Source organism: Manis pentadactyla, chromosome 7 (genome assembly GCF_030020395.1).
Source record: "Manis pentadactyla isolate mManPen7 chromosome 7, mManPen7.hap1, whole genome shotgun sequence".
Lineage (NCBI taxonomy): Eukaryota > Metazoa > Chordata > Mammalia > Pholidota > Manidae > Manis > Manis pentadactyla.
Window position 1 is genome coordinate 65,812,801 of NC_080025.1, and position 23,213 is coordinate 65,836,013.

The window sequence follows — 23,213 nt, forward strand, 5'->3', positions numbered from 1 at the left end:
AGATGAATTGGTGCAGAATGAAGCCAGATGTTCAAAAAACAACCACCTTACACTTTTAAGTATGGTTTTTCCTGTTAAAATTCCTCGATCAGAAACTATGAGTCAGATTTTACAGTCATCTTCATGATTGGTATTTGCATACTACATTCCTCTCGTGCATAGGCATTTTTGTTCTCTATACAGGAGTCCCCAGAAAGAAAGTAGGGTTACATTACACTAGATTCTACACAGTATCAGGCTCATTACTTTATCAGTAGGAGGGCAGAGGTGGTAAGCTGGTATAAATGTAAAAGGAACATAAGTTGTTTTTTTTTAACTCGGTACACTAGACTTCATTGCCTCATCTACTGTTTGCTATAAATGGGGGAAACATTTAAATAGTGTTCAGATATTCTCATTTGTTTCAAACTAGTTTCCCTATGTCTTTAAAGAAACATGACAACATTTTTGTCTAGGAATTTTTTTTTTTTACAAAAGAAGCCCACAATCTGAGTTAATAAGTTCCTAAATGCCTTGCTGGCAAAAGCACATGTAAGAAGGGTCACAGTTGTGTGAAGGAGTTGCAAGTACACTTGCTTGTTTGTGACCTGGTTTGTAAAAGTGCTTTTGTAATCCCAAATTTTATTTCCACAACCTAGAATTCTCTCCACAGAAAGGCCTGCTTTTTAAAAAATAAACTTATGACAAACACTTCTGTCTCTTTCAACTGAATTTTAAATAAATATTCCAAACTGTGGTGACTTTAAATGATAAACTTTTATTCTGAATATACTGTTTTTGCACAAGATTTAACACAACATTTTGGGGATTATAAATATTTTTATAACAGTATTATACAAATTTTTACAAAATGTTTTTATCAGGCTAGCTAATTTCCACAAAAGTGTCAAGAGAACATAACAAAGGGGAGAAAAGATTTTTGTTCACAAAGCCACTTGGCCTTTTGCATGGATGCACACAGAGCATTTCAATAAAAGTACCCCTAAAAGCATGATCCAGCAATCATACAGCACAACAAAAAAGATAGCTTTGTCAGGTCACACTGTAAACTCAACTGGCATCTACTCAAGACAGTATATCCCATCAGTCTCAGGAATTCCTTTGGGTTAACTATGTGAACTAGAAATAAGGGAGATGAAACTATCAGTAAGGATTGTCTACCTCTGAAATTCTGGAATATTTTCAATACTTGATACTTTTGTTTTGTTGATTTGCTCTTTACAGAAATGTACACAGAATATTAGCATCCTGCTATGGGAAGAAAACACAAGATTCAGATAATATTTGAAATTGTGGGCAAGTAAAGTAACCACTGTATTCTACACGTTAAAAAAAAGTCACAACATTCATTTTGTTTCACTAGGTCAAACCCTTTAATCTCTAAACATTGTAATGTCAACTACCATGATTAATGGAATAGTTCAGAGTTTTAAAGTAAGACATAGAATTTAAGCTTTGGTGGAGAGAGAGATGTAAAAGACAAGAGCATCAAATAAGCAAGTAACACTTGGGTTGCAAAGGTCACTTAAAAGGGATACTGCCTATTTGAACCCAGTAAGGCCAGTTTTAAAGTTAATAAAAGGAATATTATAGGAAAACTTACAAATGGCAGCAACACTGTTTTATTTTTTTCCAAGTTAAGCAATAATGCCTCAAGCATTAGAAACATGAAAAAAGATCATACTAAAATCTTATAGGCCCAGGACCTAAAAATCTCTTCAATCAAACTTGCTAACTATGTCATGTTAAAAACCTGTTACAAATATGGACCACGACTGGTGTTTGGCAGTAATGCTGGTTGTTCAAACGAAGAAAATATAAAGAAACTAGTAATGCAAAATTCATTCCTGTTACTCAACACCAATGCAAGACTTAATCTGATTTTGTTTTAGTGACAAAACTACATTAAGTTGCATGAGTATAGCAAAAATTAAGTAAGTGAAAAGAGTTTTAAGAGCTTTTTTCTTGATCTCTTGTACTGTTTAGTCTTTGAAATTCAATTATTTATAACAGGCTATAATTTAAGTTCTTGTCAACAATTAGAACTCACAGAAAAATCCTAAATAAACTATAACAATTGGATGGGATGAGTGTTACTGTCTTTTAAAAAAGCATGCTAAAAGCATGAAGACTAGCATTAGGCATGAGACCAATTTTTAGTTAGCACTTTCTTACCCAATTTATGACCATGTACGTGGTTGTCATATAAGTTTATTTTATAACAGAAAATAAAGGATCATAGCAAGACTCGTGCATATAAATATATTTTGATGGCAAATGAATTAAATAGGACCCTGCCAAGAGATGCCAAGTTTAACTGTGATTAATACAACAATAAAGTAGTTGATGAAAACATACTATTTCAGTGACATTAGCCATGAAAATATATCTAATAGATCTTTTGGATAATTTTAAGGTAGTTTGTTGTATGCTGGAAGCAAGTCAGTTGTTTTAATATGCATCATTTATATACACAAACTAACATTTTATATTTTGATATCCCCTTCCCAACACTTTCATGATTTAAAATAGTCTAGCAAAGTTAACAATAAATTTTAAATATTTCATTAACAAACAACATGATTTAAACATATTGTTACTAGAGTGAGAAATTCCATACTTTTTAAATCACTTTGGTGTTTTCTAAAATGTCAACCAGTTACAAATGAGACTACAAAATCACAGCAATGCATTAGAAATGGTAACTGATGTCAACTCTTAGAACAATAGTTGGCAAAGTGATTCCATTCCCCCCTCCCACTTTTAAATTAAAAAATATTTTAAATAAGTAATGTACACAAATGGTACCTAGGGTATATTAGTGGTGGAAGGGAATTAAAAATGTATGCAAAGCTAAAAAAACAAAACAAATACATCTTTTAAATGATGCTAAAGAATTGGTTATATCTTTGATATGTGGAATATTTAAAGCATGCTGGATGTTAATAAGATTTTGACTTAAAAATTATAAGAAAATTTCCAGCATATAGACATACCAGTATTTGGCATGTTCAGAAAAAGAGCAAATTCATTTTACCATAAAAAATATATGCGTACTGCCAGCCTTCAGCAGAATTACTGTAACTAGTTACAAATTCATTGTTTGTACCCTTTCTTTAAATACTGTTTACACCTGAAAATAATTTTAAAAGCATAAATAATATTCTGCACTATTACTATGAAATATCTGATTTACTACATAAATCATTTTCACCAATGAGGTTGTATAAAAACAATTTTGATTATACACAATCAAGTATTAATGTGCAAACACACAGATTCAAGGTTTCCTATTTGTCCAGATTATTGTAGAACCCTCATCAGACTGCAAGGAAATTTTGGTCAAGTGATAGATCATACCATTTAAAATGGAGGGATGAAAGCCAAAGTGGAGGGATTTTGGGGGTCATATGTGCTACTATTCAAACGAACAAAGAGGAAACCTAGGGTGAACCTTCATCGAGAACATGTACTTTTCAAAAAATAAATGTGTCAAATCTGATTTATGTTCTTAAAATATCTGTACATAGGTTTTCGGGCTAGAGCACGAATCTGTATAAAATTCATTAGTTTCCCTTTCACCATTTACTGACCCAATCATCCAGCATTTACATTGCACAGTATATTCAGAGTAGTTTAACAACATTTTTAAAGATGACTTCAGTGCATTACACTGCAAGGTTCCGATTCCTACATAACAATAATGTCACTCAGTTAACTTTTCAGTGGACTACACTCTACAGTAAGAGAAAAACAAACCAAAATTTAAAATAGCAGCAGCATCATGCAAAATACCCTTGGTAACCAAAGTTCATTTATCACAAGAAAACACTCCCCCTCCCCCCAACAAGCTTTTCTTAGAGCATTTTGAAATATCCGGCTAGCACTACATAACGTTACTGTGAACAAAAGGAACATTTCACTGAAGCATGTATTAAGGGCTTACAGTTATGAGGAAATATATTCGTATATTCAAATTTCACCCTCAAGCACCTCTTAATAACTTCTTACTTTTTTCAAACAATTTATTACTCCACCAAAACTTAATTGGTCATCATTAGTGTTATATTTTTGGCAGAGAAGCCATTCTTCATAAGGCATTTTATACATGGCAAATTTTTTGTAGAGAATTAGCCATTATTTCTATTTCAACAGATTACATCAATGTTTATTCTCCATTTTTCTCAATAAGGACCACCCATAGCAGGAAATAATGTTAAGAGGAGAATAAGTGAAGGTAAAAATAACTTTTTTCCCTTAAGAGACTTTCTTGGGGCAAAATAACAAGGATTGCAGCAAGTCAAAATTCCAGGTCAAAGTCAAGACAATGTTTATGATTCATCAACAACTGTGTGGGGAGCCCTTTTACGTGTCATCACCAACAGTGCAACAAGCTCAGACTTTCCCACAGAGCATGTGTAGAGTTTTGCTTTGATGTTATACGTAGATGATGCAGCATTAACACGTTAAAGGATCTGACACCCTGACATGCAGCCAGTGGGTGCCTTATGAGCCTGAGCCTCAGATTTATGCCATGGTGAGGGCCCAGCTACTGTACTGCTGATTCCATGGCTGACCCTATTTTAATGCAACTGAGGGCTCATATTTTGGCAGGGTCTGGAATTTAATTATGCAGATTTGGTTTTAGAAGGTGATAACTGTCAGTGTCTGCTGCCAGATAAAAGCCAAAGTAGTACAAACTGGATTCCGATGATGGACCAAAGAGAGGGATTTAATCCAGAAACGCCACCACAGTCGGTATAATCCTCCTGTTGCAAAGAAAAGGAGAAAGAGAAATCCTGAAAAGTACTTAATGAGATATCTTTCAGAGCATCCCATGTTTAGTCCACTTCTGCAATCACCTTAGAAATTGCTTTAATTTGAATCCAAATAAAGTACATTGTCTTAGACTTTATTGTTCAACAATTGTGGATAAAGCAATTTCCCTACTGCCATTTGCAGACTGCTTTAAATTTTTAGTTGTAGATTTTGATAATTAAACAAATGAATATTTTAATAATGTTTTTGAGTAACATACACATTTCTAAATAAAAAACTTTCACAGTATCAAATATTCCTATGTATTTATAAATACAAGAAATAAATGTTTTATAATCCCAAAATCTATGATTTTAGCAATTATGATCAATAAGGCAAAGCTTTGGACTAGTAAAATAAATTAATATTGAGAAATGAATTATTTTCCATAACCCTTATATCCAGTTCTAAAGGCGATCCAGATCTAAAAGATCCATGTTGCATCTGGCCCTTCATCAAGAATTAAAATAAAATGAGGAATAATGTGTTTGAACCATAAATGAAAGGACACTCTGAAAACATACATCCAATAGAAAGAGCTAAACTAGCAAGAAAGCTTTGTTTTGTTTAGAGAACCGTATTTTAAGCAATGAATATACTCATTTGGATTCCCCACTGTCTAGTGGTGGCTCATTAGCTTTTCTATGAATGCAAAATATTCTTTCTTTCATTCCTAGTTTCTGTATTCTGAAAGATTTTCTATATCCTTCATTTTAATGCATTGAATTTCACTGAGAAACCTAATCACATTATCTTCCTAAACATCTTCTAAAAATTCACTAATCCAAGGCTCACTGTGCAATAATCAAAACAGGTTATATAAGTAAATAAGAAAATCAATACATTTTCTATTCAGAATTTTACAGACTGACCTCCCAGAGAATAGAACATTGGCTATTTTTGCTCACTAGGGTTTAATACAGTGTCTACCATGCAGATAAAAAATTTTAAAATTGTATTTCAAAGCAGCAGAACTCTTTTTTGTTTGGTAAAGAGAAACCTGAGAAGAAAGAATCTATTCAGGAAATTATATTTTTCAAAAGCTATCTTCTAAATCTAATCATAAAGAAGTGATCAACTCTTTGACCTATTTGACTGTTACGGAGCATTTAAAAAGTAGAATGTTCTCTCCCTGAAATGTGTTCTCATCTGTCTCTGTCAAACACATCTTCTTATTTTCCTCCCGACTTGTCTGGCTCGCCTTATTCTCCAACCTGACCTTCTCCTTGCATTCTCTGCATGTTAAACTTGTCCTCGGGTTAGTTCCTTCCTTTACTTATACTTTCTCACTAGGTGATGTAATCTAATCTTAGAGCTTTTAATTTCATAAATTTGTTAACAACCAAGACTTTTTTCTCATATGAAAACAGTATTTTTTTAAATGTCAGCTTTATTGAGTTATAAATTTTAAGATAAAGGGTAAAATGTATTTGATATACTTGTGAAAGGATTCCCCCACCAAGATAATGAACACGTTCATCACCTAACATATATTTTTTCCTTGTGTGAGAATATTTGAATTATACTTTGAGCAAATTTCAATTTTACAGTGTGATCAACTAGTTATGTTTTATTAATCCTTATTCATACTAAGATGAAATTTCTACCTGTTTACCAACCTCTATTTCCACCAGCCCAACAACCACTCTTCTACTCTTTATAAGTTTGAATATTTTTTTTTAGATTTCACATATAAGTGATACCATGTAGTATTTGTCTTTCTCTCTCTAGCTTTCAATTAGCATAATGCTCTCAAGGTCTATTTATGTCACAAATGGAAGAATTTGTAGGTTATGTACCTTCTTTCTTATGGTTGAATAATATTCTACTGTGTGTGTGTGTGTGTAACATCATCTTTATCCATTCATACATTGAGGGACACTTGAGTTGTTTCTGTGTCTTGGCTATTGTGACTGCTGCTGCTATGAACATGGGGATGCAGATATATACTTGATACCTTGTTTTCACTTCTCCTTGATATATACCCAAGGGTGGGACTGCTGGATCATATTGTAATTTTTTTTGTTGTTTAGCAAGAAAAGGCAGTGAGGATGCCTGGATTAAAGTGAAAAGTACACTCTTGAGGAGAGTAGGCTGTCAGGAAACCAGAGGCAGCACCACTATTTGTAGTTCTTTTTTTAATTTTGAGAAACCTCAATACTGTTTTCCATAGTGGGCTGAACCAATTTACACTCCCACCAGAAGTGCGCAAGGATTCCACATCCTCAGCAACACTTGCTAGCTCTTATCATTTTGGTGATAGCCATTCTAACAGGTGTGCAGTGATATTTCATTGTGGTTCTGATTTGCATTTCCCTGATCATTAGTGGCACCGAGCAACATTTCATGTACCTGTTGGACATTTGCCATGTCTTCTTTGGAAAATGTCTCTTCAGGTCCTCTGCCCACCCTTTAAAATATCTACTTATTAAGGTATTTTGTGACATAATAAAATATAAAACATTATGTTAGTTTCAGGTGCACAAATAATGATTTCATATTTGTACATACTGTGAAATAACCATTGCGTATGCTAATTACAGAAATGTTTTATCCTTGGGATGAGAACGTTTAAGGCCTACTGTTGGCAATGTTCAAATAGTGTTCTTAATTACAATTGACACACTGTATTTTACATCTCTATTGCTTATTCATTTTGTAAATGAGAAATGGTACCTTTTGACCCCCTTCACCCTTCTTGTCCCCATCTTACCCCCTGCTTCTGGCAAAACAACGTTCTTCATGTCTATGTGCTGTTTTTTTCCTTTTCTTTTTTTAGATTCACATATAAGATCATATTGTGTTTCTGTCTTAGCTAATGTCTTCAAGGACCATCCATGTTGCAAATGTAGAGATTTGATACTTTTTGTCTAAGTATTCCAGTGTATGCAGAACCTTGTTTATCCATTCACTGATGGGCATTAAGGTGGCTTCATAGCTTGGCTATTATAAGTGATACTGCAGTGAACTTAGGGATGCACTTATCTTTTTGAGTCACTGTTTTTTATTTCTTCAAATACAGAGAAGAAGAATTTTTAGATCAAATAGTAGCTCTATTTTAGCATTTTGGGGAAACTCCATACTGTTTTGCATAGTGACTGCACCAAATTATGTACCCACCGCCAATAAAAGAGACTGTCATTTTCTCCACATTTTGGCTAGCATTTATTATCTCAGCTTTTTGACAATAGCCATTGTTAACAAGTGGGAGATGATATCTCATTGTAGTTTTGCTTTGCAGTTCATTATGATTAGTGATGCTGAGTATCTTTTTATGTTGGCTAGTATATAGAAATGCAACTGATTTTCATATATTGATTTTGTATCTTGATTTTTACTGAATTTGCTTATTCTAACAAATTTTTGGTGGAGTTTGTAATGTTTTCTATGTATAATATGTCATCTGAAAATATAGTTTTAATTCTTCTTTTCCAGTTTGAATGCCTTTTCTTTCTGTTACCTAATGTCTCTGTCTAGGACTTCAGCACTTTGTTGCATAACAGCGAGAGTGGGTGAGCCTCCTTGTCTAGTTCCTGAGGAAAATGTTTTCCCTTTTTGCCATTGAGTATGATGTTATCTCTAGGCTTGTCATGTACAGCTTTTAGTATGTTTCTACATTAACTTTGTTGAGTTTTTAATCCAAATGAATGTTAAATCAAGCAGCTGCTTTTTCTGCATCTGTTGAGACCTTTTTTTAATTCATTTTGCTAATGTGTACCATATTGATTGATTATAGATGTTGAATTATATTTGAATCTCTGGAATAAATTCCAGTTAATCAGAGGACATGATCCTCTTATGTATTATTGAATTGGTTTGCTAATATTTTGTTAAGGATTTTTGCATCTATGTTCAACAGAGATACTGGCATGTAATATTTTCTTCGTGTCCTCTGCTTTTGGTATCATGGTATGCTGGCCTCATAAAATGAGTTTGTAAGTGTTCACTCTTTTATTTTTTGAAGTATGAGGATTGGTTATTAAAACCTCTTTGAATGTTTGGTAGAATTTACTAGTGAAGTCATCTGGTCCTAAACTTTTGTTTGTTGGGAGGTTTTGATAACTAGTAAAAAGATTAAATCAGTTTTTGGTCTGTACAGATTATCTGTTTCGTGATAGGTTTTACATTTCTAGGAATTTATCCATTTCTTCTAGGTTGCTCAATTTGTTGGCTTTAATTGTTCATATAGTTTTATTGTTCATGATATTTCTGTGATATCAATTTTAATATCTTTCATTTCTAATTTTATTTGTCCTCTCACGTTTTTCTTGTAAATCTAGCTAAAAGTTTGACTATTTTTGTATAAATTCTCAAATAATGATTGTTAGTTTCATTGATCTTTCATTCTTCAGTCTTTATGATGTTATTTCCTTCCTTCTACTAACATTAGGCTTAATTTGTTCTGTTTCAAAATCCTTGAGGAATACATTTAAGTTATTTGAAATTTTTCTTTAAAGTACTTAATTTATTTTTAATACTCAGTATTTATCACTATGAACTTGCCTCTTAGAACTTCTTTGCTGCTTCCATAGATTTTGTATATTGTATTTCCATTTTCATTTATCTCAAGATTTTTAAAATGTTTTTTGAATTTTTCTTTGACTCATGGTTGTTCAGTAGCATTGTTTGTTCTCCACAAATTGTAAATTTTCCAGTTTTCTTCATGTAATCAGCTTCTAGTTTTATGCAATTGTGGTTAGTAAAGATGTGTTACGTGAGTCCAATCTTAAATTTATGACTTCTTTTGTGGTTTAATATAGGCCCTATCCTGGAGAATGTTCCATGTGTACCTGAAAATGTGTATTATGATGATTCTGGATGGAATGTTGTTAATGTCTCTTATGTCTATGGGGTCTAACTGTCATTTTATTGCATTTTTTCCATACTTATTTGCTGTCTGGATGATCTTTCCATTGATGAAAATTGGGAATTGCAGTCCCTTACTACTATTGTATTGCTGTCTATTTCTCCCTTTAGCTATGTTAATATTTGATTTACTTATTTAGCTGCAATGCTGGGTGAATAATTACAAATGTTACACTTGCTTATTGGATTGACCCCTTTATTATATAATGACCTTCTTTGTCTCTTTCATTAAAGTTTGGTCTTGCAATTTATTTTGTATCACTATAGCTATCCTGCCTTTTTTTTTTGGTTTCCATTTGCATGGGATATTTTTTTCCATCCCTTCATTTGCAGTCTGTATGTGTCCTTATGTGATGAGTACAAAAGAAACATTTCAGCTTTGTGTCTTTCTTTTATTTTTCCATTCATCCACTTCATCTTTTTACTGGAGAATTTAGTCATTTATATTTAGAAAAATAATAATTGATAGGTATGGGCTTATTACCATATTGTTTTCTGGCTGTTTTGAAATTCTTTTTTTCCTTTTCTCTTCTTATGCTCTCTTCCTTTGTGACTTCATGATTTTCTTTAGTGGTAGATTCCTTTCTCTTTATCTCTTGTGTATCTACAATAGGCTTTTGCTTTGCAGGTATCATGAGGCTTTCATATAACATCTTTACAATGGTCTATTTTGAGTTAATATCAAGTTCAAACACATCATAAAGCTATACATTTTTATCCCATTTTATGTTTTTGATGTCACAATTTACATATTTTTATCTTTTGTATCCATTATTGTATTATTACATTCATCTTATATGTGATAACTACCACCATTGCATTATAATATTTTTAATTTATATATTTACCTTCAGCAGTGAAATTTATATTTTGTTGTCCTATTACTAACTAGCAATATTTGTTTCAGCTTAAAGTTGCCTTTGACATTTCTCATAAGGGCAGTCTAGCAGTAATATACTCTTTCAGCTTTTACTTATCTGAAACATCCTTTATCTCTCCTTCAGTTCTGAAGGAAAATTTTGCTGGGTAGAGTATTTTTATTTGGCAGGTTTTTTCTTGCAGCACTTTGAATATTATCACGTCACTCAAATTCAAAAATCAGGCCTGCAAATTTCCTGCTAAAAGTCTGCTCCTAGTCTTAAGGGTTGCTTCATATGTGACAAGTTGTTTTTCTCTTGCTGCTTTTAAGATTATCTCCTTGTCTTTTATTTCTGATAATTTAATGTGTTGGTGGGTTTCCTTGTTTTGAAGTATGTTTGACATTTAACATTATGTATATTTAAGGTGTAGAACATATTAATATTTGATATTTATATATTTTAATGATTGCCCTTTTAGCAATAATTAGCATCTCTATCACATTACAAGATTAACCTTGCTTTTCAGTAGTTGGAATAATTAAGCTCTAGTCTCTCGCCAAGTTTGGCAACTCAAATACAGTATCGTTTATATTCACTGGAGTGTGCATTCGGTCTCCAGAACTTATCTACTATTTGTTCTAAGTTTTTAACCTTGAACAACATCTGTCCTATCCCTACTCCCATCTTCATCCACTGGTAACCACCATTTATTATGAGTTTGGCTTTTTTAGATTCCACATATATGTGCTATGATACAGTACTTGTATTTCTGCCTGACTTACTTCATTTTGCACAATATGCTCAAGGTCCTTCATTGTTCCTGCAAATGGCAAAGTATCTTCCTGTTCTCATGGCTGAATAATAATCCATTAATATTCTACTTTTTCTTTATCCATTGATGGACACTTAGGTTGTTTCCACATCTTGACTATTAAAATAAAGCTATGATGAACATGGGAGTTCATTACACTTCATCTCTTTGAAATCTGGTTTTCATTTATCTTCATACATACACATAAGTAGAATTGCTACATCATATGCTAGATTAATTTTTAGTATTTTGACAAAACTTCATAGTTTTCCACTGCGGTTGCACCAGTTTGCATTCCCACCAACAGTGTGTAAGGATTCCCTTTTCTCCACATCCTCACCAGAACTTAGTTTTTGTCTGCTTGAGGATAGCAACCCTAAGATATGAGGTGATATCTCACTGAGATCTGTGTTTCCCTGATGATTGGTGATGTTGGGCATCTTTCCATGTATCTGTTGGCCATTTGGATGTCTTCTACCAATTTTTTAGTTGGATTTTTTGGGACTTTTATGCATTCTTAATGTACTTTGGACATTAACCTCTTATCTCATACAATTTTGCAAAATTGTTCTATTCTGTTGGCCATCTTTTCATTGGTTAATGGTTTCTTTTGCTCTGCAGAAGCATTTGAGTTTGATATAGTCCTATTTGTTGAATTTTGCTTTTGTTTTTTGTCTGTTTGGTATCATATCCAAAACTCATTGCCAAAACTAATGTCAAGGAGTTTCTTCCCTTTCTTTTCTAGGAGTTTTGTAGTATCAGATCTTATATTTAAGTCTTTGATCCATTTCAAGTTAATTTTTGTGAGAGGTGTGAGATGCGGGTCCAGTTATATTGGTCTGCATGTCTTTACCCAGCTTCTCAGAACCATCTGTTAAAAAGACTATCCTTTCTCCACTGGGTGTTCTCTGCTGCCTTGTTAAATATTATTTTACCCTATATGTAGGTTTAACTCTGGGCTCTCTCTTCTGTTCCATTAGTCTATGTCTGTTTTTAATTGTAATATCATACTGTTTTTATTACTGTAGTTTTGTAGTATAAGCTGGAATCAAATAGTGTGATTTGTTCTTTGGCTTTGTTCTTTTTCTTCATGATTGCCTTGGGAGATTGTTTTCTTCTATTTCTGTGAAGAATACTATTGGTATTTTGATGGGGATTGCATGGGATCTACAGATGGCTTTGGGTAATATAGACATTTAATTAGTATTAGTTCTCCCAATCCATGAACACAGGATGTCTTTTCATTTGTGTCTTTACTTTCAGAAAAGTAGTTTTCACTGTACAAATCTTTCACTTCTTTGAAGTTACTTCTAAGTATTCACTGTTTTGATGCTACTGTGAATTGAGAGTTTTTCTTTTTTCAGATGTTTCATTCAAAAACCTGATTTTGTATCCTACAACATTACAGAATTGTTGATTAGTGCCAATAATTTTTTGATGGAGTCTTTGGGATTTTCTATATCTAGAATCATATCATCAGCAGATAGTGACAGTTTTACTTCTTCCTTCCTTATTTGGATCTTTTTTATTTCTTTGTCTTGCCTAATTGCTCTAGCTAGGACTTCCAGTACAGGAAGCCAGTACTTCTAGGACTTGAATAACAGGAGAAAGTGAGCATCCTTGCCTTATTCCTCATCTTAGAGGAAAAGCTTTCAATTTTCTCCATTGAGTATGTTAGGTATTTATGGTTTGTTATTTATGGCCTTTATTATGTTGAGGTGTGTTCTTCTAAACACTATCTGCACAAGGTTTTTATCATAAAAGAATATTCTATTTTGTTAAATAAATTTTTGTATATATCGATCAAGTGATTTTTATTTTTTATTCATGTGACATATAACATTTATTTATCTGCATATGTTGAACCAATCTTGCCTGATCATGCTGTGTAATTCATTTTACATAGTTTTAGATATGACTTGCTAATTTTTGGTTGAGGATTTTTGCATCTGTGTTCATGAGAGATATTGGTCTGTAGTTTTCTTGGCTAGTTTTGGTATAAGGGTAACACTGGCCTCATAGAATGAGGAGGTATTCCCTCCTCTTCAATTGGGGTATATTGGGATTCCTCTTAGTTGTAACTCTCTGGGCTTCTAGGATCTGGATACCTGTTTTTTTCCCCAGGTTAGGTAAGTTGTCAGCCATTATTTCTTCAAACAATTTTTCTGTTCCTTTCTGTTGTTTTTCTCCTTCTGGGACTTTAAGTATGAATTTCAGTCTGGTTAATGTCTCACAAATCACTTTAGAAGGCCTTTTAAGTCTCTTTTTAATCCTTTTCTCCTTTTGTTCTTCTGATTGAATAAATCCACTGCCATTTTTTAGTTTACTGTTTTCTTCTACTTCATCTAGTCTGTTGTTGGATCTCTACCAAGTATTTCAGTAGAGTTATTTGTTCTTCAGCTCTGTGACTTCTGTTTGGAATATTTGAATATTTCCATTTCTTTGAAATTCTCACTCACTTCATGCATTGTTCTCCTACTCTTGGTGAGCACCTCTATTACCATAATTTTGAACTCTTTATCATGTTAACTCTTCACTGTTCACTTGAGGTCTGTTTGTGGAGTTTTATTTTACTCTTTTGTTTTGAACTTATATTATTCTGATTCTTCATTTTCCTTGATTCTCTGTGGGGTTTCTTGTGCATAGCCACCTCTCTCAGAGTTGAAGTGTTTTTTTTCTTAATAGCTCCCAGTAGTTGAAGTTATGGGTATGCCAGTACCTGTCAGTGTCCGGGTAGGAAGGATCTTACCACCCAGATGCAGGCTGACTAGAGGCTGGACTCTCAGGCAGAAGATTTTAGAATATATAAGTCTCCTTTGAGAGAAAGATTGGGAGATGGGCAGTCTTGTTTATAAGCCCTTTTTAGGACACCAGTGACCTGGAGCGGGTCAGTAGCTAAAAGTGGCATATTACCCACCTTCTGTCCCAGGGAAGATACCAGTCAGTCCCTAAATGTGTGCTGAATTAGAAGACTTAACCTCAGGCTATAGTTTAAGGTATTCAAATACACTGTCAGTTAAAGATTGGGAGAATTCCACTCTGTTCCTTTTTGCTAAGCCTTGTTGAAGAAAGCTACACTGAGTCTTCATGAGCTCATGAAGAAATGTTTCTAAGTCTCATGAGGCTCACTGAGGTTAAAGAAATTTTATTGCCCATGCAAATCACATGAAAAAATAACTGAGGTTATTTTTTCAACTTTCTATTGTTTCAGAAAAAACCTCTCTTAGCTGAAGTTACACTGGCTTTCTCTCCAACAGGTTAAGACGTTGACTATCTTGGGGCCCTTACACTTGCTCTTCTCTTTGCTCAGATGCTCTTCCCACAAGGCAGGGTAACTGGATTTTAAAAAGGGTACTCAGTTACCTTTGAATTTCAGATAAAAAATTTTTTTCACATAAGCATATCCCAAATACCTCACAAACAGAATAGTGGCCTGATATGTAGCAGGTGTACATTAGGTGCCTGATAAATGAATAGTAGGTACTCTATTGAGCAGCAAATATATTGATTGGTTAGAAATATTACAAAAATTAAATACTAACTTAAAGGCTTAATTTGCACTTCACCAGGAGGGCCCCCTAGTTCCAGGTAAATATTAATTTGATGTAATGGAAAGTTAGTATACAAACACGACCCATAAAATGTATTAAAAATATATATTTTGTCAAAGAAATCCTTATTAATGTAAAATATATCTTTATATTCTAGAAATCTGCTATGGAAAGAAAAATATTCTCTGGCTCTGATTTCATTGTTTTTATTTTTATATTTTTAGTTTTTATTTCCCCCTGGTTTCATTTCCTCTGTGTGATGATGAGATATGACACTTTCAGTCTGGAAGGTAGTAGTTTAGATACATTATTTGGATTCCCTGACGTCTACAAGTTGATTCACACTGAAAAATCTGGCTCTTCAGTTTCCTGATCCTGTTTTCTCATGTGTTTTGCATGGGCAACCAGATATACCAAGACTTGAAATTATTCTGTAAAAGTAGATTATGAGATATAGTCTAAAAAACATTCTAAATCATAAATGCATAGATGTGAGAGAAACCTCAGCATTTTCTGTTGTAAAGAGATGAATCACTAACACCCATGATCAGATAAATCAGTCTGATTTTTAAAGATTACTACACTGTTTTAGTTTAACACATTAAAACAGAAAAAGGATGCAGTAATATATTATATATGTACATCTTAAAACATTAGGTTTCCTTCTAGGGACCTCTCTCAAAAGATTCTTAGTGAAGATGTCACCGAGAAGTCATCATTTGTTTATCTTTTACATAACTCATTAAAATAAAAAAAACATCTAAACCATAGTTGCATTCATATGATTTTTTCCCTAAGGTTTATTTAAGACAATGTATATTAGTACCTGAAATCTCTTCAATTATCTCTTGCTAAATAAGTTTTGCTAAAACACTTACTTTGGACTTTCCTTCTGCAACCAGAACCTAGGCGACTTAACTGCATGTCATAAGAACTCAGTAGTTTTTATTTAAATAGATTTAGAAATAAATTTTCCAGAAATAAATTTTCCAAAATATTCTCTGATTATTTTACTGCTTTTGTTCTTTCTTTTCTGAATTAGAGTCATCATTAAATTTCTTTCAAAAGGCAAATGACAGGTGAAAATATCCAATAGCTAACTTCTAAATTTAGATAGGTCTGTACTAAGTCCCCCACAGCAGCTTCAAAGAAAATCTACATTTAGAATTATTTAGGCAAGTAGATACTACACAGTGACTCTTTTAATGGGAATAAGGTCCATAACAAATAATGTGTTAAGGTGCTGTGTATGAGAATAAATTAACTCATGAGGTAGGCTGTATATTTGTTCAGTTATTTAAGTGTATGTGTGTATATATACCACCCCCAAAACACATTTATTTTGCATATTCATTGTGTAACCAATAATGTGCTTTTATAAATTAGATTTACATAAAATAATGAACTTCCTCAATGACATGTTATTGGCTTGTTTTCCTTTCTTCTTTGATAAACATTAGCACCTAAGTCTTCAAAAAATTCTTCCCAAAAGGTCTCATTTGAACACTTATGGTATAGGGTTTCATAATTTGACACCTGTAACCTATATATTTTTTGAGCTCCAGAGTGCAAGGGTCCTAACTATAGAAAGTCATTCTTTAAGTGGCTAGAGAGAGAGAATCCTTTAGAAGACTTTCAAAATGACAACATTCCAGCTTTCCTAGAGCAGAATCTAATCAACCACAGATTCCTAATACTAGCCAGACTAAGCTGAAGCTTAGACTTTGACCTTCATTGGTCCTCAATGTTGAGAACTGCCACCTAACCTCTCAGTATTTTTTGGTAATATTTTGTGTTATTTTTTCAACTTTCTATTGTTTCAGAAAAAATACTTCCTTTGACATATTAACACTTAAATTGCATACACTAGATACATTGTTCCATAATGATAACTGTTTTTAAATACACAGTACAAGTCTTGTTAACGTAAAGTAAATGCTATCTGTATCATCTTCTCAAGATTCATTATACACTCCTCAAGGACACAATAATAATAATATCAAATATTCCCAGATGTGCTCTTCTCATCTTTCAAAAATTATTTCATTAAAATGGTCCAATCCAGTTGGGTCCATGGAGATACTTATTTTCTTGGTAAACTTATGATTAGAAGGAAAAATATGATAGGAAAATCCAAAATTATATTTTTAGAGGGATTCTTAGATTTAAAAAAATACTTTACTTATTGTTACCTGGGTTTTTAAGGTAAACATATAAAGGGAGCTGACATTATTCTAAAGGAAGTTGGTATGCATTTTTATGTCTAAATGGTAGCCTATAAATCTTATCTATAATTGTAGTTCAGAGAAGAAAACCTTTGAACCAAAGAAATAAATACAGTTAACTTTTACATTATAGCTCAGCTACAGAATATAATCATTTTTATCCTATGTTCTAGTTTGTTCATTCCTATTATTACAATTAGGGACAAGTATACAAAATATGATGTATAGAGAAATATTTTACTATACTTTTCATATTAAATGGTATCTAAGTAATTTTCTTTAAGTGATCAATTCTTTAATGGGTAATAAAATATTTCAAAGAACTATGTATACATATCAATTTGAGAAATGTCCATGGAAATAGATTACTTAACTTTGGCCTTTTAATAAAATCAGCTGGGTTTCCTTCACTTGGAATCTTTTGCAATGAAAACTATTATTTTATTATCCTAGAAAAGTTTAGTTGTTTTCTGACACTCTCCTTGCTACTCCTTTCACCCCCTGGCCCACAATGTGCTTACTCCATGCACAGTAATGGCCACACCTCCATCTAGTGTTTTCCTCCTAATCAATGAATACCTGGAGAGCAATGAATGAAGAATACAACAAAGGTTGCTCTAGTAACAAAATCATGATGATCCCAGAGCATCAGAAAAAAAGTGCAAAACTGTAAATGGAACCCGAAACACAAACTCAGGTCCTAAAATATCTATTCATGCATACTGATTAGGGAATACAGACATTTTTCAAAAAATTAATAATTTTGGTCTACATAATGTAAACAGTATTAAGTAAAATGAACTTACAAATTGGTAGTACTTACACTAATATATTTCAATAAGAATATCAATATTTTGGTAGGAAAAATCTAAAAAGTTGATCAAGGCATATAAAAAACAGTAATTGACTTAGAAGCTTAAATAATGCTTGAAAAATCAAAATAGTTGACTAATTTTTTAAATTGAAGAATTAATAAATACTGTCTTAGTTTCAGGTACACAACATCATTTCCCAACATCCTTTATTGAAGAGGCTGTCTTTTCCCCACTTGTATGCTCTTGCCTCCTTTGTGGTAAAGTGCGTTTCTGTGCTCTCTGTTCTGTTCCTGTGATCTAAGTTTCTATTCTGGGCAAATGTCATTTTTAATTTTACTGTAGTTTTGTATATAGCCTGAAATAAGGGATACTTATACCTCTAGCTTTCTTCTTTCTTGATTGCTTTGGCTACTTGCGGTCTTTTACAGTTGTATACAAATTTTAGGATTATTCTAGTTCTGTGCAATTGGATTCCAAGCTTCTAAGTCAATCAGTTTTTTAAACAAATATGCCTTCATCAACTTCTTAGATATTTCCTATTAAAATATTTATATTCTTACTGAAATATCTTAATATAAGTTCTACCAATTTCTAAGTTCATTTTACATAATAAAGTAAAAAATGCCATTGCAATTTTATAGGAATTTAATTTGTAAATTAATTTGGGTGGTATGGACTTTTCAACATTATTTCTTGAATCCATGAGCATAATATATCTTTCCATTTATTTGTTTCCATTCTTCAATTGTTTCATCAATGTCTTATAGCTTTCAGAGTACAAGTCTTTCACCTGATTGGTAACCCTAATTCCTAAGATTTTGTTACTTTTGATGCAGTTGTAAGAGGGACTGTTTTCTTAATTTCTTTCTGATAGTTCACTACTGACATATAGATATTCAAATGATATCTGCATATTAATATTGTATCCTACAACTTTACTGAATTGATTTACTAGAGCTAAAATTATTTTTTGGTGGTAACTTTAGGATTTTCTCTATATGCCATCATGTCATCTACAAATAGGAACAGTTTTACCTCTTTTTTGTCTGATGGCTGTGGCTAGGACTTCCAGTACTATGTTGAAAAAAAGTAGCAAGATTGGACATCCTTGTCTTGTTGCTGTTCTTAGAGGAAAAGCTTTCAGTTTTTCACTGTTGAGTATGTTACCTGTGGGACTGTCATACATGGACTTTATTATGTTGAGGTATGTTCCCTCTATACCCATTTTGTTGAGAGTTTATCCTGAATGGATGATAAACTTTGTCAAATGCTTTTTTTTTGCATCTATTGAGATGATCATATGACTTTTATCCTTTGTGTTGTTAATGTGCTTTATCATGTTATTTTGTGGATATGAACATGCTTGAATACCTGAGTTAAATCCCACTTGAAAATGGGAATTAATCCTTTTATATTGTTGAATTTGGCTTGCAAATATTTTGTTGAGGATTATTGCATCTATGTTCATCAGGTATATTGGCATATAATTACTTTTTTGTATTAGTCTGATTCAGTTATCTGGGTAATGCTGCCTCAGAATAAGTCTGGAAGCATTTTTTTCCCTTCAATATTTTGGAATAGTTTGAAAATGAAATAGTATGGAAATTTTGAAAATGATAGGTATTAACTGTTAAACTGTTTGATAGAATTCACCTGTGAAGCCATCTAGCCCTGGATTTTTGGTTTTGGGGAGTTTTGCTACTGATTCAGTCTCATTATTAGTAATCAGTCTGTTGAGATTTTTTAATTCTTGATTTAGTCTCAGAAGATGGTATGTTTCTTGGAATTTATTTCTTCTAAGTTGTCCAACTTTTTGGTGTATAATTGTAGTGGTTTCTTATAATCCTTTTTTTTCTATGGAATGGATTGTAACTTCATTTTCACTTCTGATTTTAGTTGGGCTCTTTTTTCTTGATGAGTGTGGCTAAAAGTTTATTATTTTTTTCTTTTCAAATAATCATCTCTTAGTTCCATTTATTTTTTTATTTTTTTGGTCTCATTTATTTCTGATCCGACTTATATTTTCTACTGTCTTTGGCCTTCCTTGTTCTTTTTTCTAGTTCTTTTAGGCATAAGGTTAGAATGGTTGAGGTTTTTCTTGTTTCTTGGTGGGCATGCAATGTTATAAACTTCCCTCTTAGAACTGCTTTTGCTGCATCCTGTAGATTTTGGAACATTGTGTTTTCATTTCATTTGTCTCAAGGTATTTTTTAAAATTTTGTCTTTGACTTCTTCATTGACTCATTGGTTGTTTAAAGGTATGTTGTTTGAGCTCCATGTGTCTGTATTTTTTCCAGTTTTCTTCTTATAATTGCTACCTAGTTTCATACCATTGTGGTCAGAAAAGATGCTTGATATAATTCCAATATGTTTAAATATATTGTGACTTGTTTTGTGGCCTAACATGTTTCATGTTCACTTGAGAAAAATGTATTCTGCTATTTTTGGGTGGACTATTCTGTATATATCTACTAAGTCCACCTGGTATGGTATAATGTGTTAAGGCCAATATTGCCTTATTAATTTTCTGTCTGGGTGATCTATCTACTAATTTAAGTGGGGTATTCATATCCCCATTATTATATTACTGTCAATTCCTCCTTTTGTGTCTTCTAATATTTGCATTATATATTTATGTGCTATGTTGGGTATGTAGATATTAACAAGTGTTATATGTTCTTGTTGGAGTGATCACTGTAACATTTTGTGACACCCTTGTGTCAGCCTTTGTTTTAACGTCTATTTTGTATGAAATATCTTTCATCATTTCTTCATTTTTAGTCTGTGTGTCTTCAGATATGAAGTGAGTCTCTTGCAGGCAACATAGAGATGGATGTTGTTTTTTAATCTATTCAGTTACCTTATATCTTTTGATTGGAACATTTAGTTCATTTATATTTAATGTAATTGTTGAGCAGTATGTACTTATTGCCATTTTCTATTTGTCATTCTTGTCTGTTCCTTTGTTCTATTTCTTTCTTGTGATTTGATAACTTTTTAGTGTTACGCTTGGATTCCTTTCTATTTTTTGTGTATCTACTATAGGATTGTGTCTCATGGTTACCATGAGTTTCTTATATAATATCCTATGTATATAGAAGTCTGTATTAGTTGATTCTAAAAGCACATTTGTACTACTCCATCTTCACATTTGTGTTTTTGACATCTTACATCTCTTTGTGTATCCCTTAGCTTATCATTATAGATGTAATAGATTTTACTACTTTTCTGTTTTCACTTTCATACAAGCTTTGTAAGTGATTGATTTACTACCTCTACTATGTTTGCCTTTATCAGTGAGATTTTTTTCTTTCGTATATTTCCTTATTCTTAGTTATGGCCTTTTCTGCTTAATGAAGTCCCTTTCATATTTCCTGTAAGGCTGATTGAGCAGTGATGAGTTCCTTTAGGTTTTGCTTGTCTAGAAAACAATCTTTTCTTCAATTGTGAATAATAACCTTACTGGGTAATCTTGGTTTTAAGGTTTTTTCTTTGGTACTTTGAATGTATCATGCCACTCTCTTCTGACCTGCAAAGTTTCTGCTGAAAAGTCAGTTTATAATGTGGTGGTGGTGGTAGTTTATGTGTGTGGGGGGATTTCTTTTATTCACAACTTACTGCCTGCCTCTTGCTTTTAAATTCTCTATTTTAAAAATTTTAGGGTGTTAATTATACTATGTCCTTGTGTGAATCTCTGTGTTCATCTTATTTGAGATTCTCTGTTTTTCCTGGATCTTGATGTCTATTTCCTTCCAGGGTTAGGAAGTTTCATCCTTTTTCTGTCTTCTTCTGGCACCTGTATAATGCAATCATTGGTACACTCGATATTGTCTTAAAGTATCCTGAATTTTTGAAGATCTTTTTTCTTTTCCTGTTCAGTTAGGGTCATTTACAGTACCCTGTCTTCCAGATTGCTAATTCATTCTCCTGTATCATCTCATTGACTGTTTATTCCTCCTACTTTTTTTCCCCCCATTTCTGTTATTGTATTTCTTGGCTCTGGTATTTTCTATTACTTTGTTGAAATTCTCATGGTGTTCATCCATTCTTCTCCCGAGTTCAGTAAGCATCTTTACGACCATTGCTTTGAACCCTTTTTGTATAGATTGCTTATCTCTATTCCATTCAGTTCTTTATCAGAGGATTTGATCTATTCTTTTACTTGGAGTGCAGTCTTCTGTCTCCTCATCTTCCCTGACTCTGTGTTTGTGTCTATACATTAGGTAGCTCTGTTACATCTCCCAGGATTGACAGAGCAGCCTTATGTAGCAGATGTCTCATGGCTTCAAGGAGTGCAATCTCCCCTGGTCACAGAAATCAGATGTTCCAGCAGTGTCTCTTATGGGGGTTGTGTGCACCCATTTGTTGTTATGGGGGCTCCAAGTTCTGTGGGCATGCTGATGTATGGGCTTGGCCCTGCCTAAGCTGCTTCATTAATTTTGCCAACATTTCTGGAAAATAAATTGAGATTATCAGCTCTACTGATTTACTAAAGAAAAGTGCCCTAAGTATAAAGACATCAGAAAGCATGTATAATCTTTCTGCAAAACCTTATGAGAAAATACAAATTTTTAAATAAATGCAGGCAGTTGCTATGTACTTTTTGAGGATTAAAGATTTATGCAATATTTGATATCAGCTATTAACAACCAATATGAGGACTGGGATTTTTAATAACCTGGCTCAGGACATTTATTATAGTGGGTTTAGGGATATAGATTAATTTTTAAACTTTCAAGCCTAACACAAAAACAAAGAAAAATTAGAGAAAGTGACTGACCATCCACACCACATGAAAACTTGCAGTAAAATGAAGATAGGAGCTGACATCGTGGTACAGGCACGACTCGTTGTGCATATAAGTTGATCCTATTAATAACGGGCAAAGTAGCAAGTACAGGAAAAGGAAAGAAAACACAGAAAAGAAGACATACAAGATGAGATTTCATGCATTTGCTGGCAGTTAGCAGTTTATGTGAGCCTCTGTCCAGAGCAGATTAACAGTGACCATTGCAAATAAGCATCACCAAAATATTCCACTGCTAAAGAAACACAAGACATTAATAGCACATTAAGCTACTGAGCAAGAGTTGTACTTTCACACACAATCTACTGTGTAATTTATGGGAACTTGGAATTTTAGTCTTAGTTAAATCTTTTCAATGCCTTGATTGAAGGATAGTGTCTGCTATGGTGAAAATATTTGGGGTAATAAAGTTCATATGAGTGAATTTAAATCAGTCAGTGATGACAAATAGATGATGAGT

General features: G+C 32.8%; 1 protein-coding gene and 1 long non-coding RNA gene across 13 annotated transcripts in view; one reads left to right on the top strand and one right to left on the bottom strand.

Annotated features, from left to right (window-relative positions):
* LOC130684276 (uncharacterized) overlaps positions 1–23,213 on the top strand; it is a 131,002-nt gene that overhangs the window by 88,039 nt on the left and 19,750 nt on the right. The gene's annotated exons all lie outside the window — the stretch shown is intronic.
* The window catches only part of CACNA2D1 (calcium voltage-gated channel auxiliary subunit alpha2delta 1), a 533,653-nt gene continuing 511,176 nt past the window's right edge, over positions 737–23,213 (bottom strand). For 6 of the 12 annotated variants that reach the window (XM_036931689.2, XM_036931687.2, XM_036931679.2 and 3 more), the window contains one exon: positions 737–4,769. In XM_036931689.2, coding sequence (XP_036787584.2) covers positions 4,662–4,769 — 108 coding nt within the window. In that variant the 3' untranslated portion in view covers positions 737–4,661. Of the gene's footprint in view, positions 4,770–16,259; positions 22,816–23,213 lie in introns of those variants that run through there. The other 6 variants (XM_036931678.2, XM_036931684.2, XM_036931677.2 and 3 more) reach the window with 1 other exon arrangement.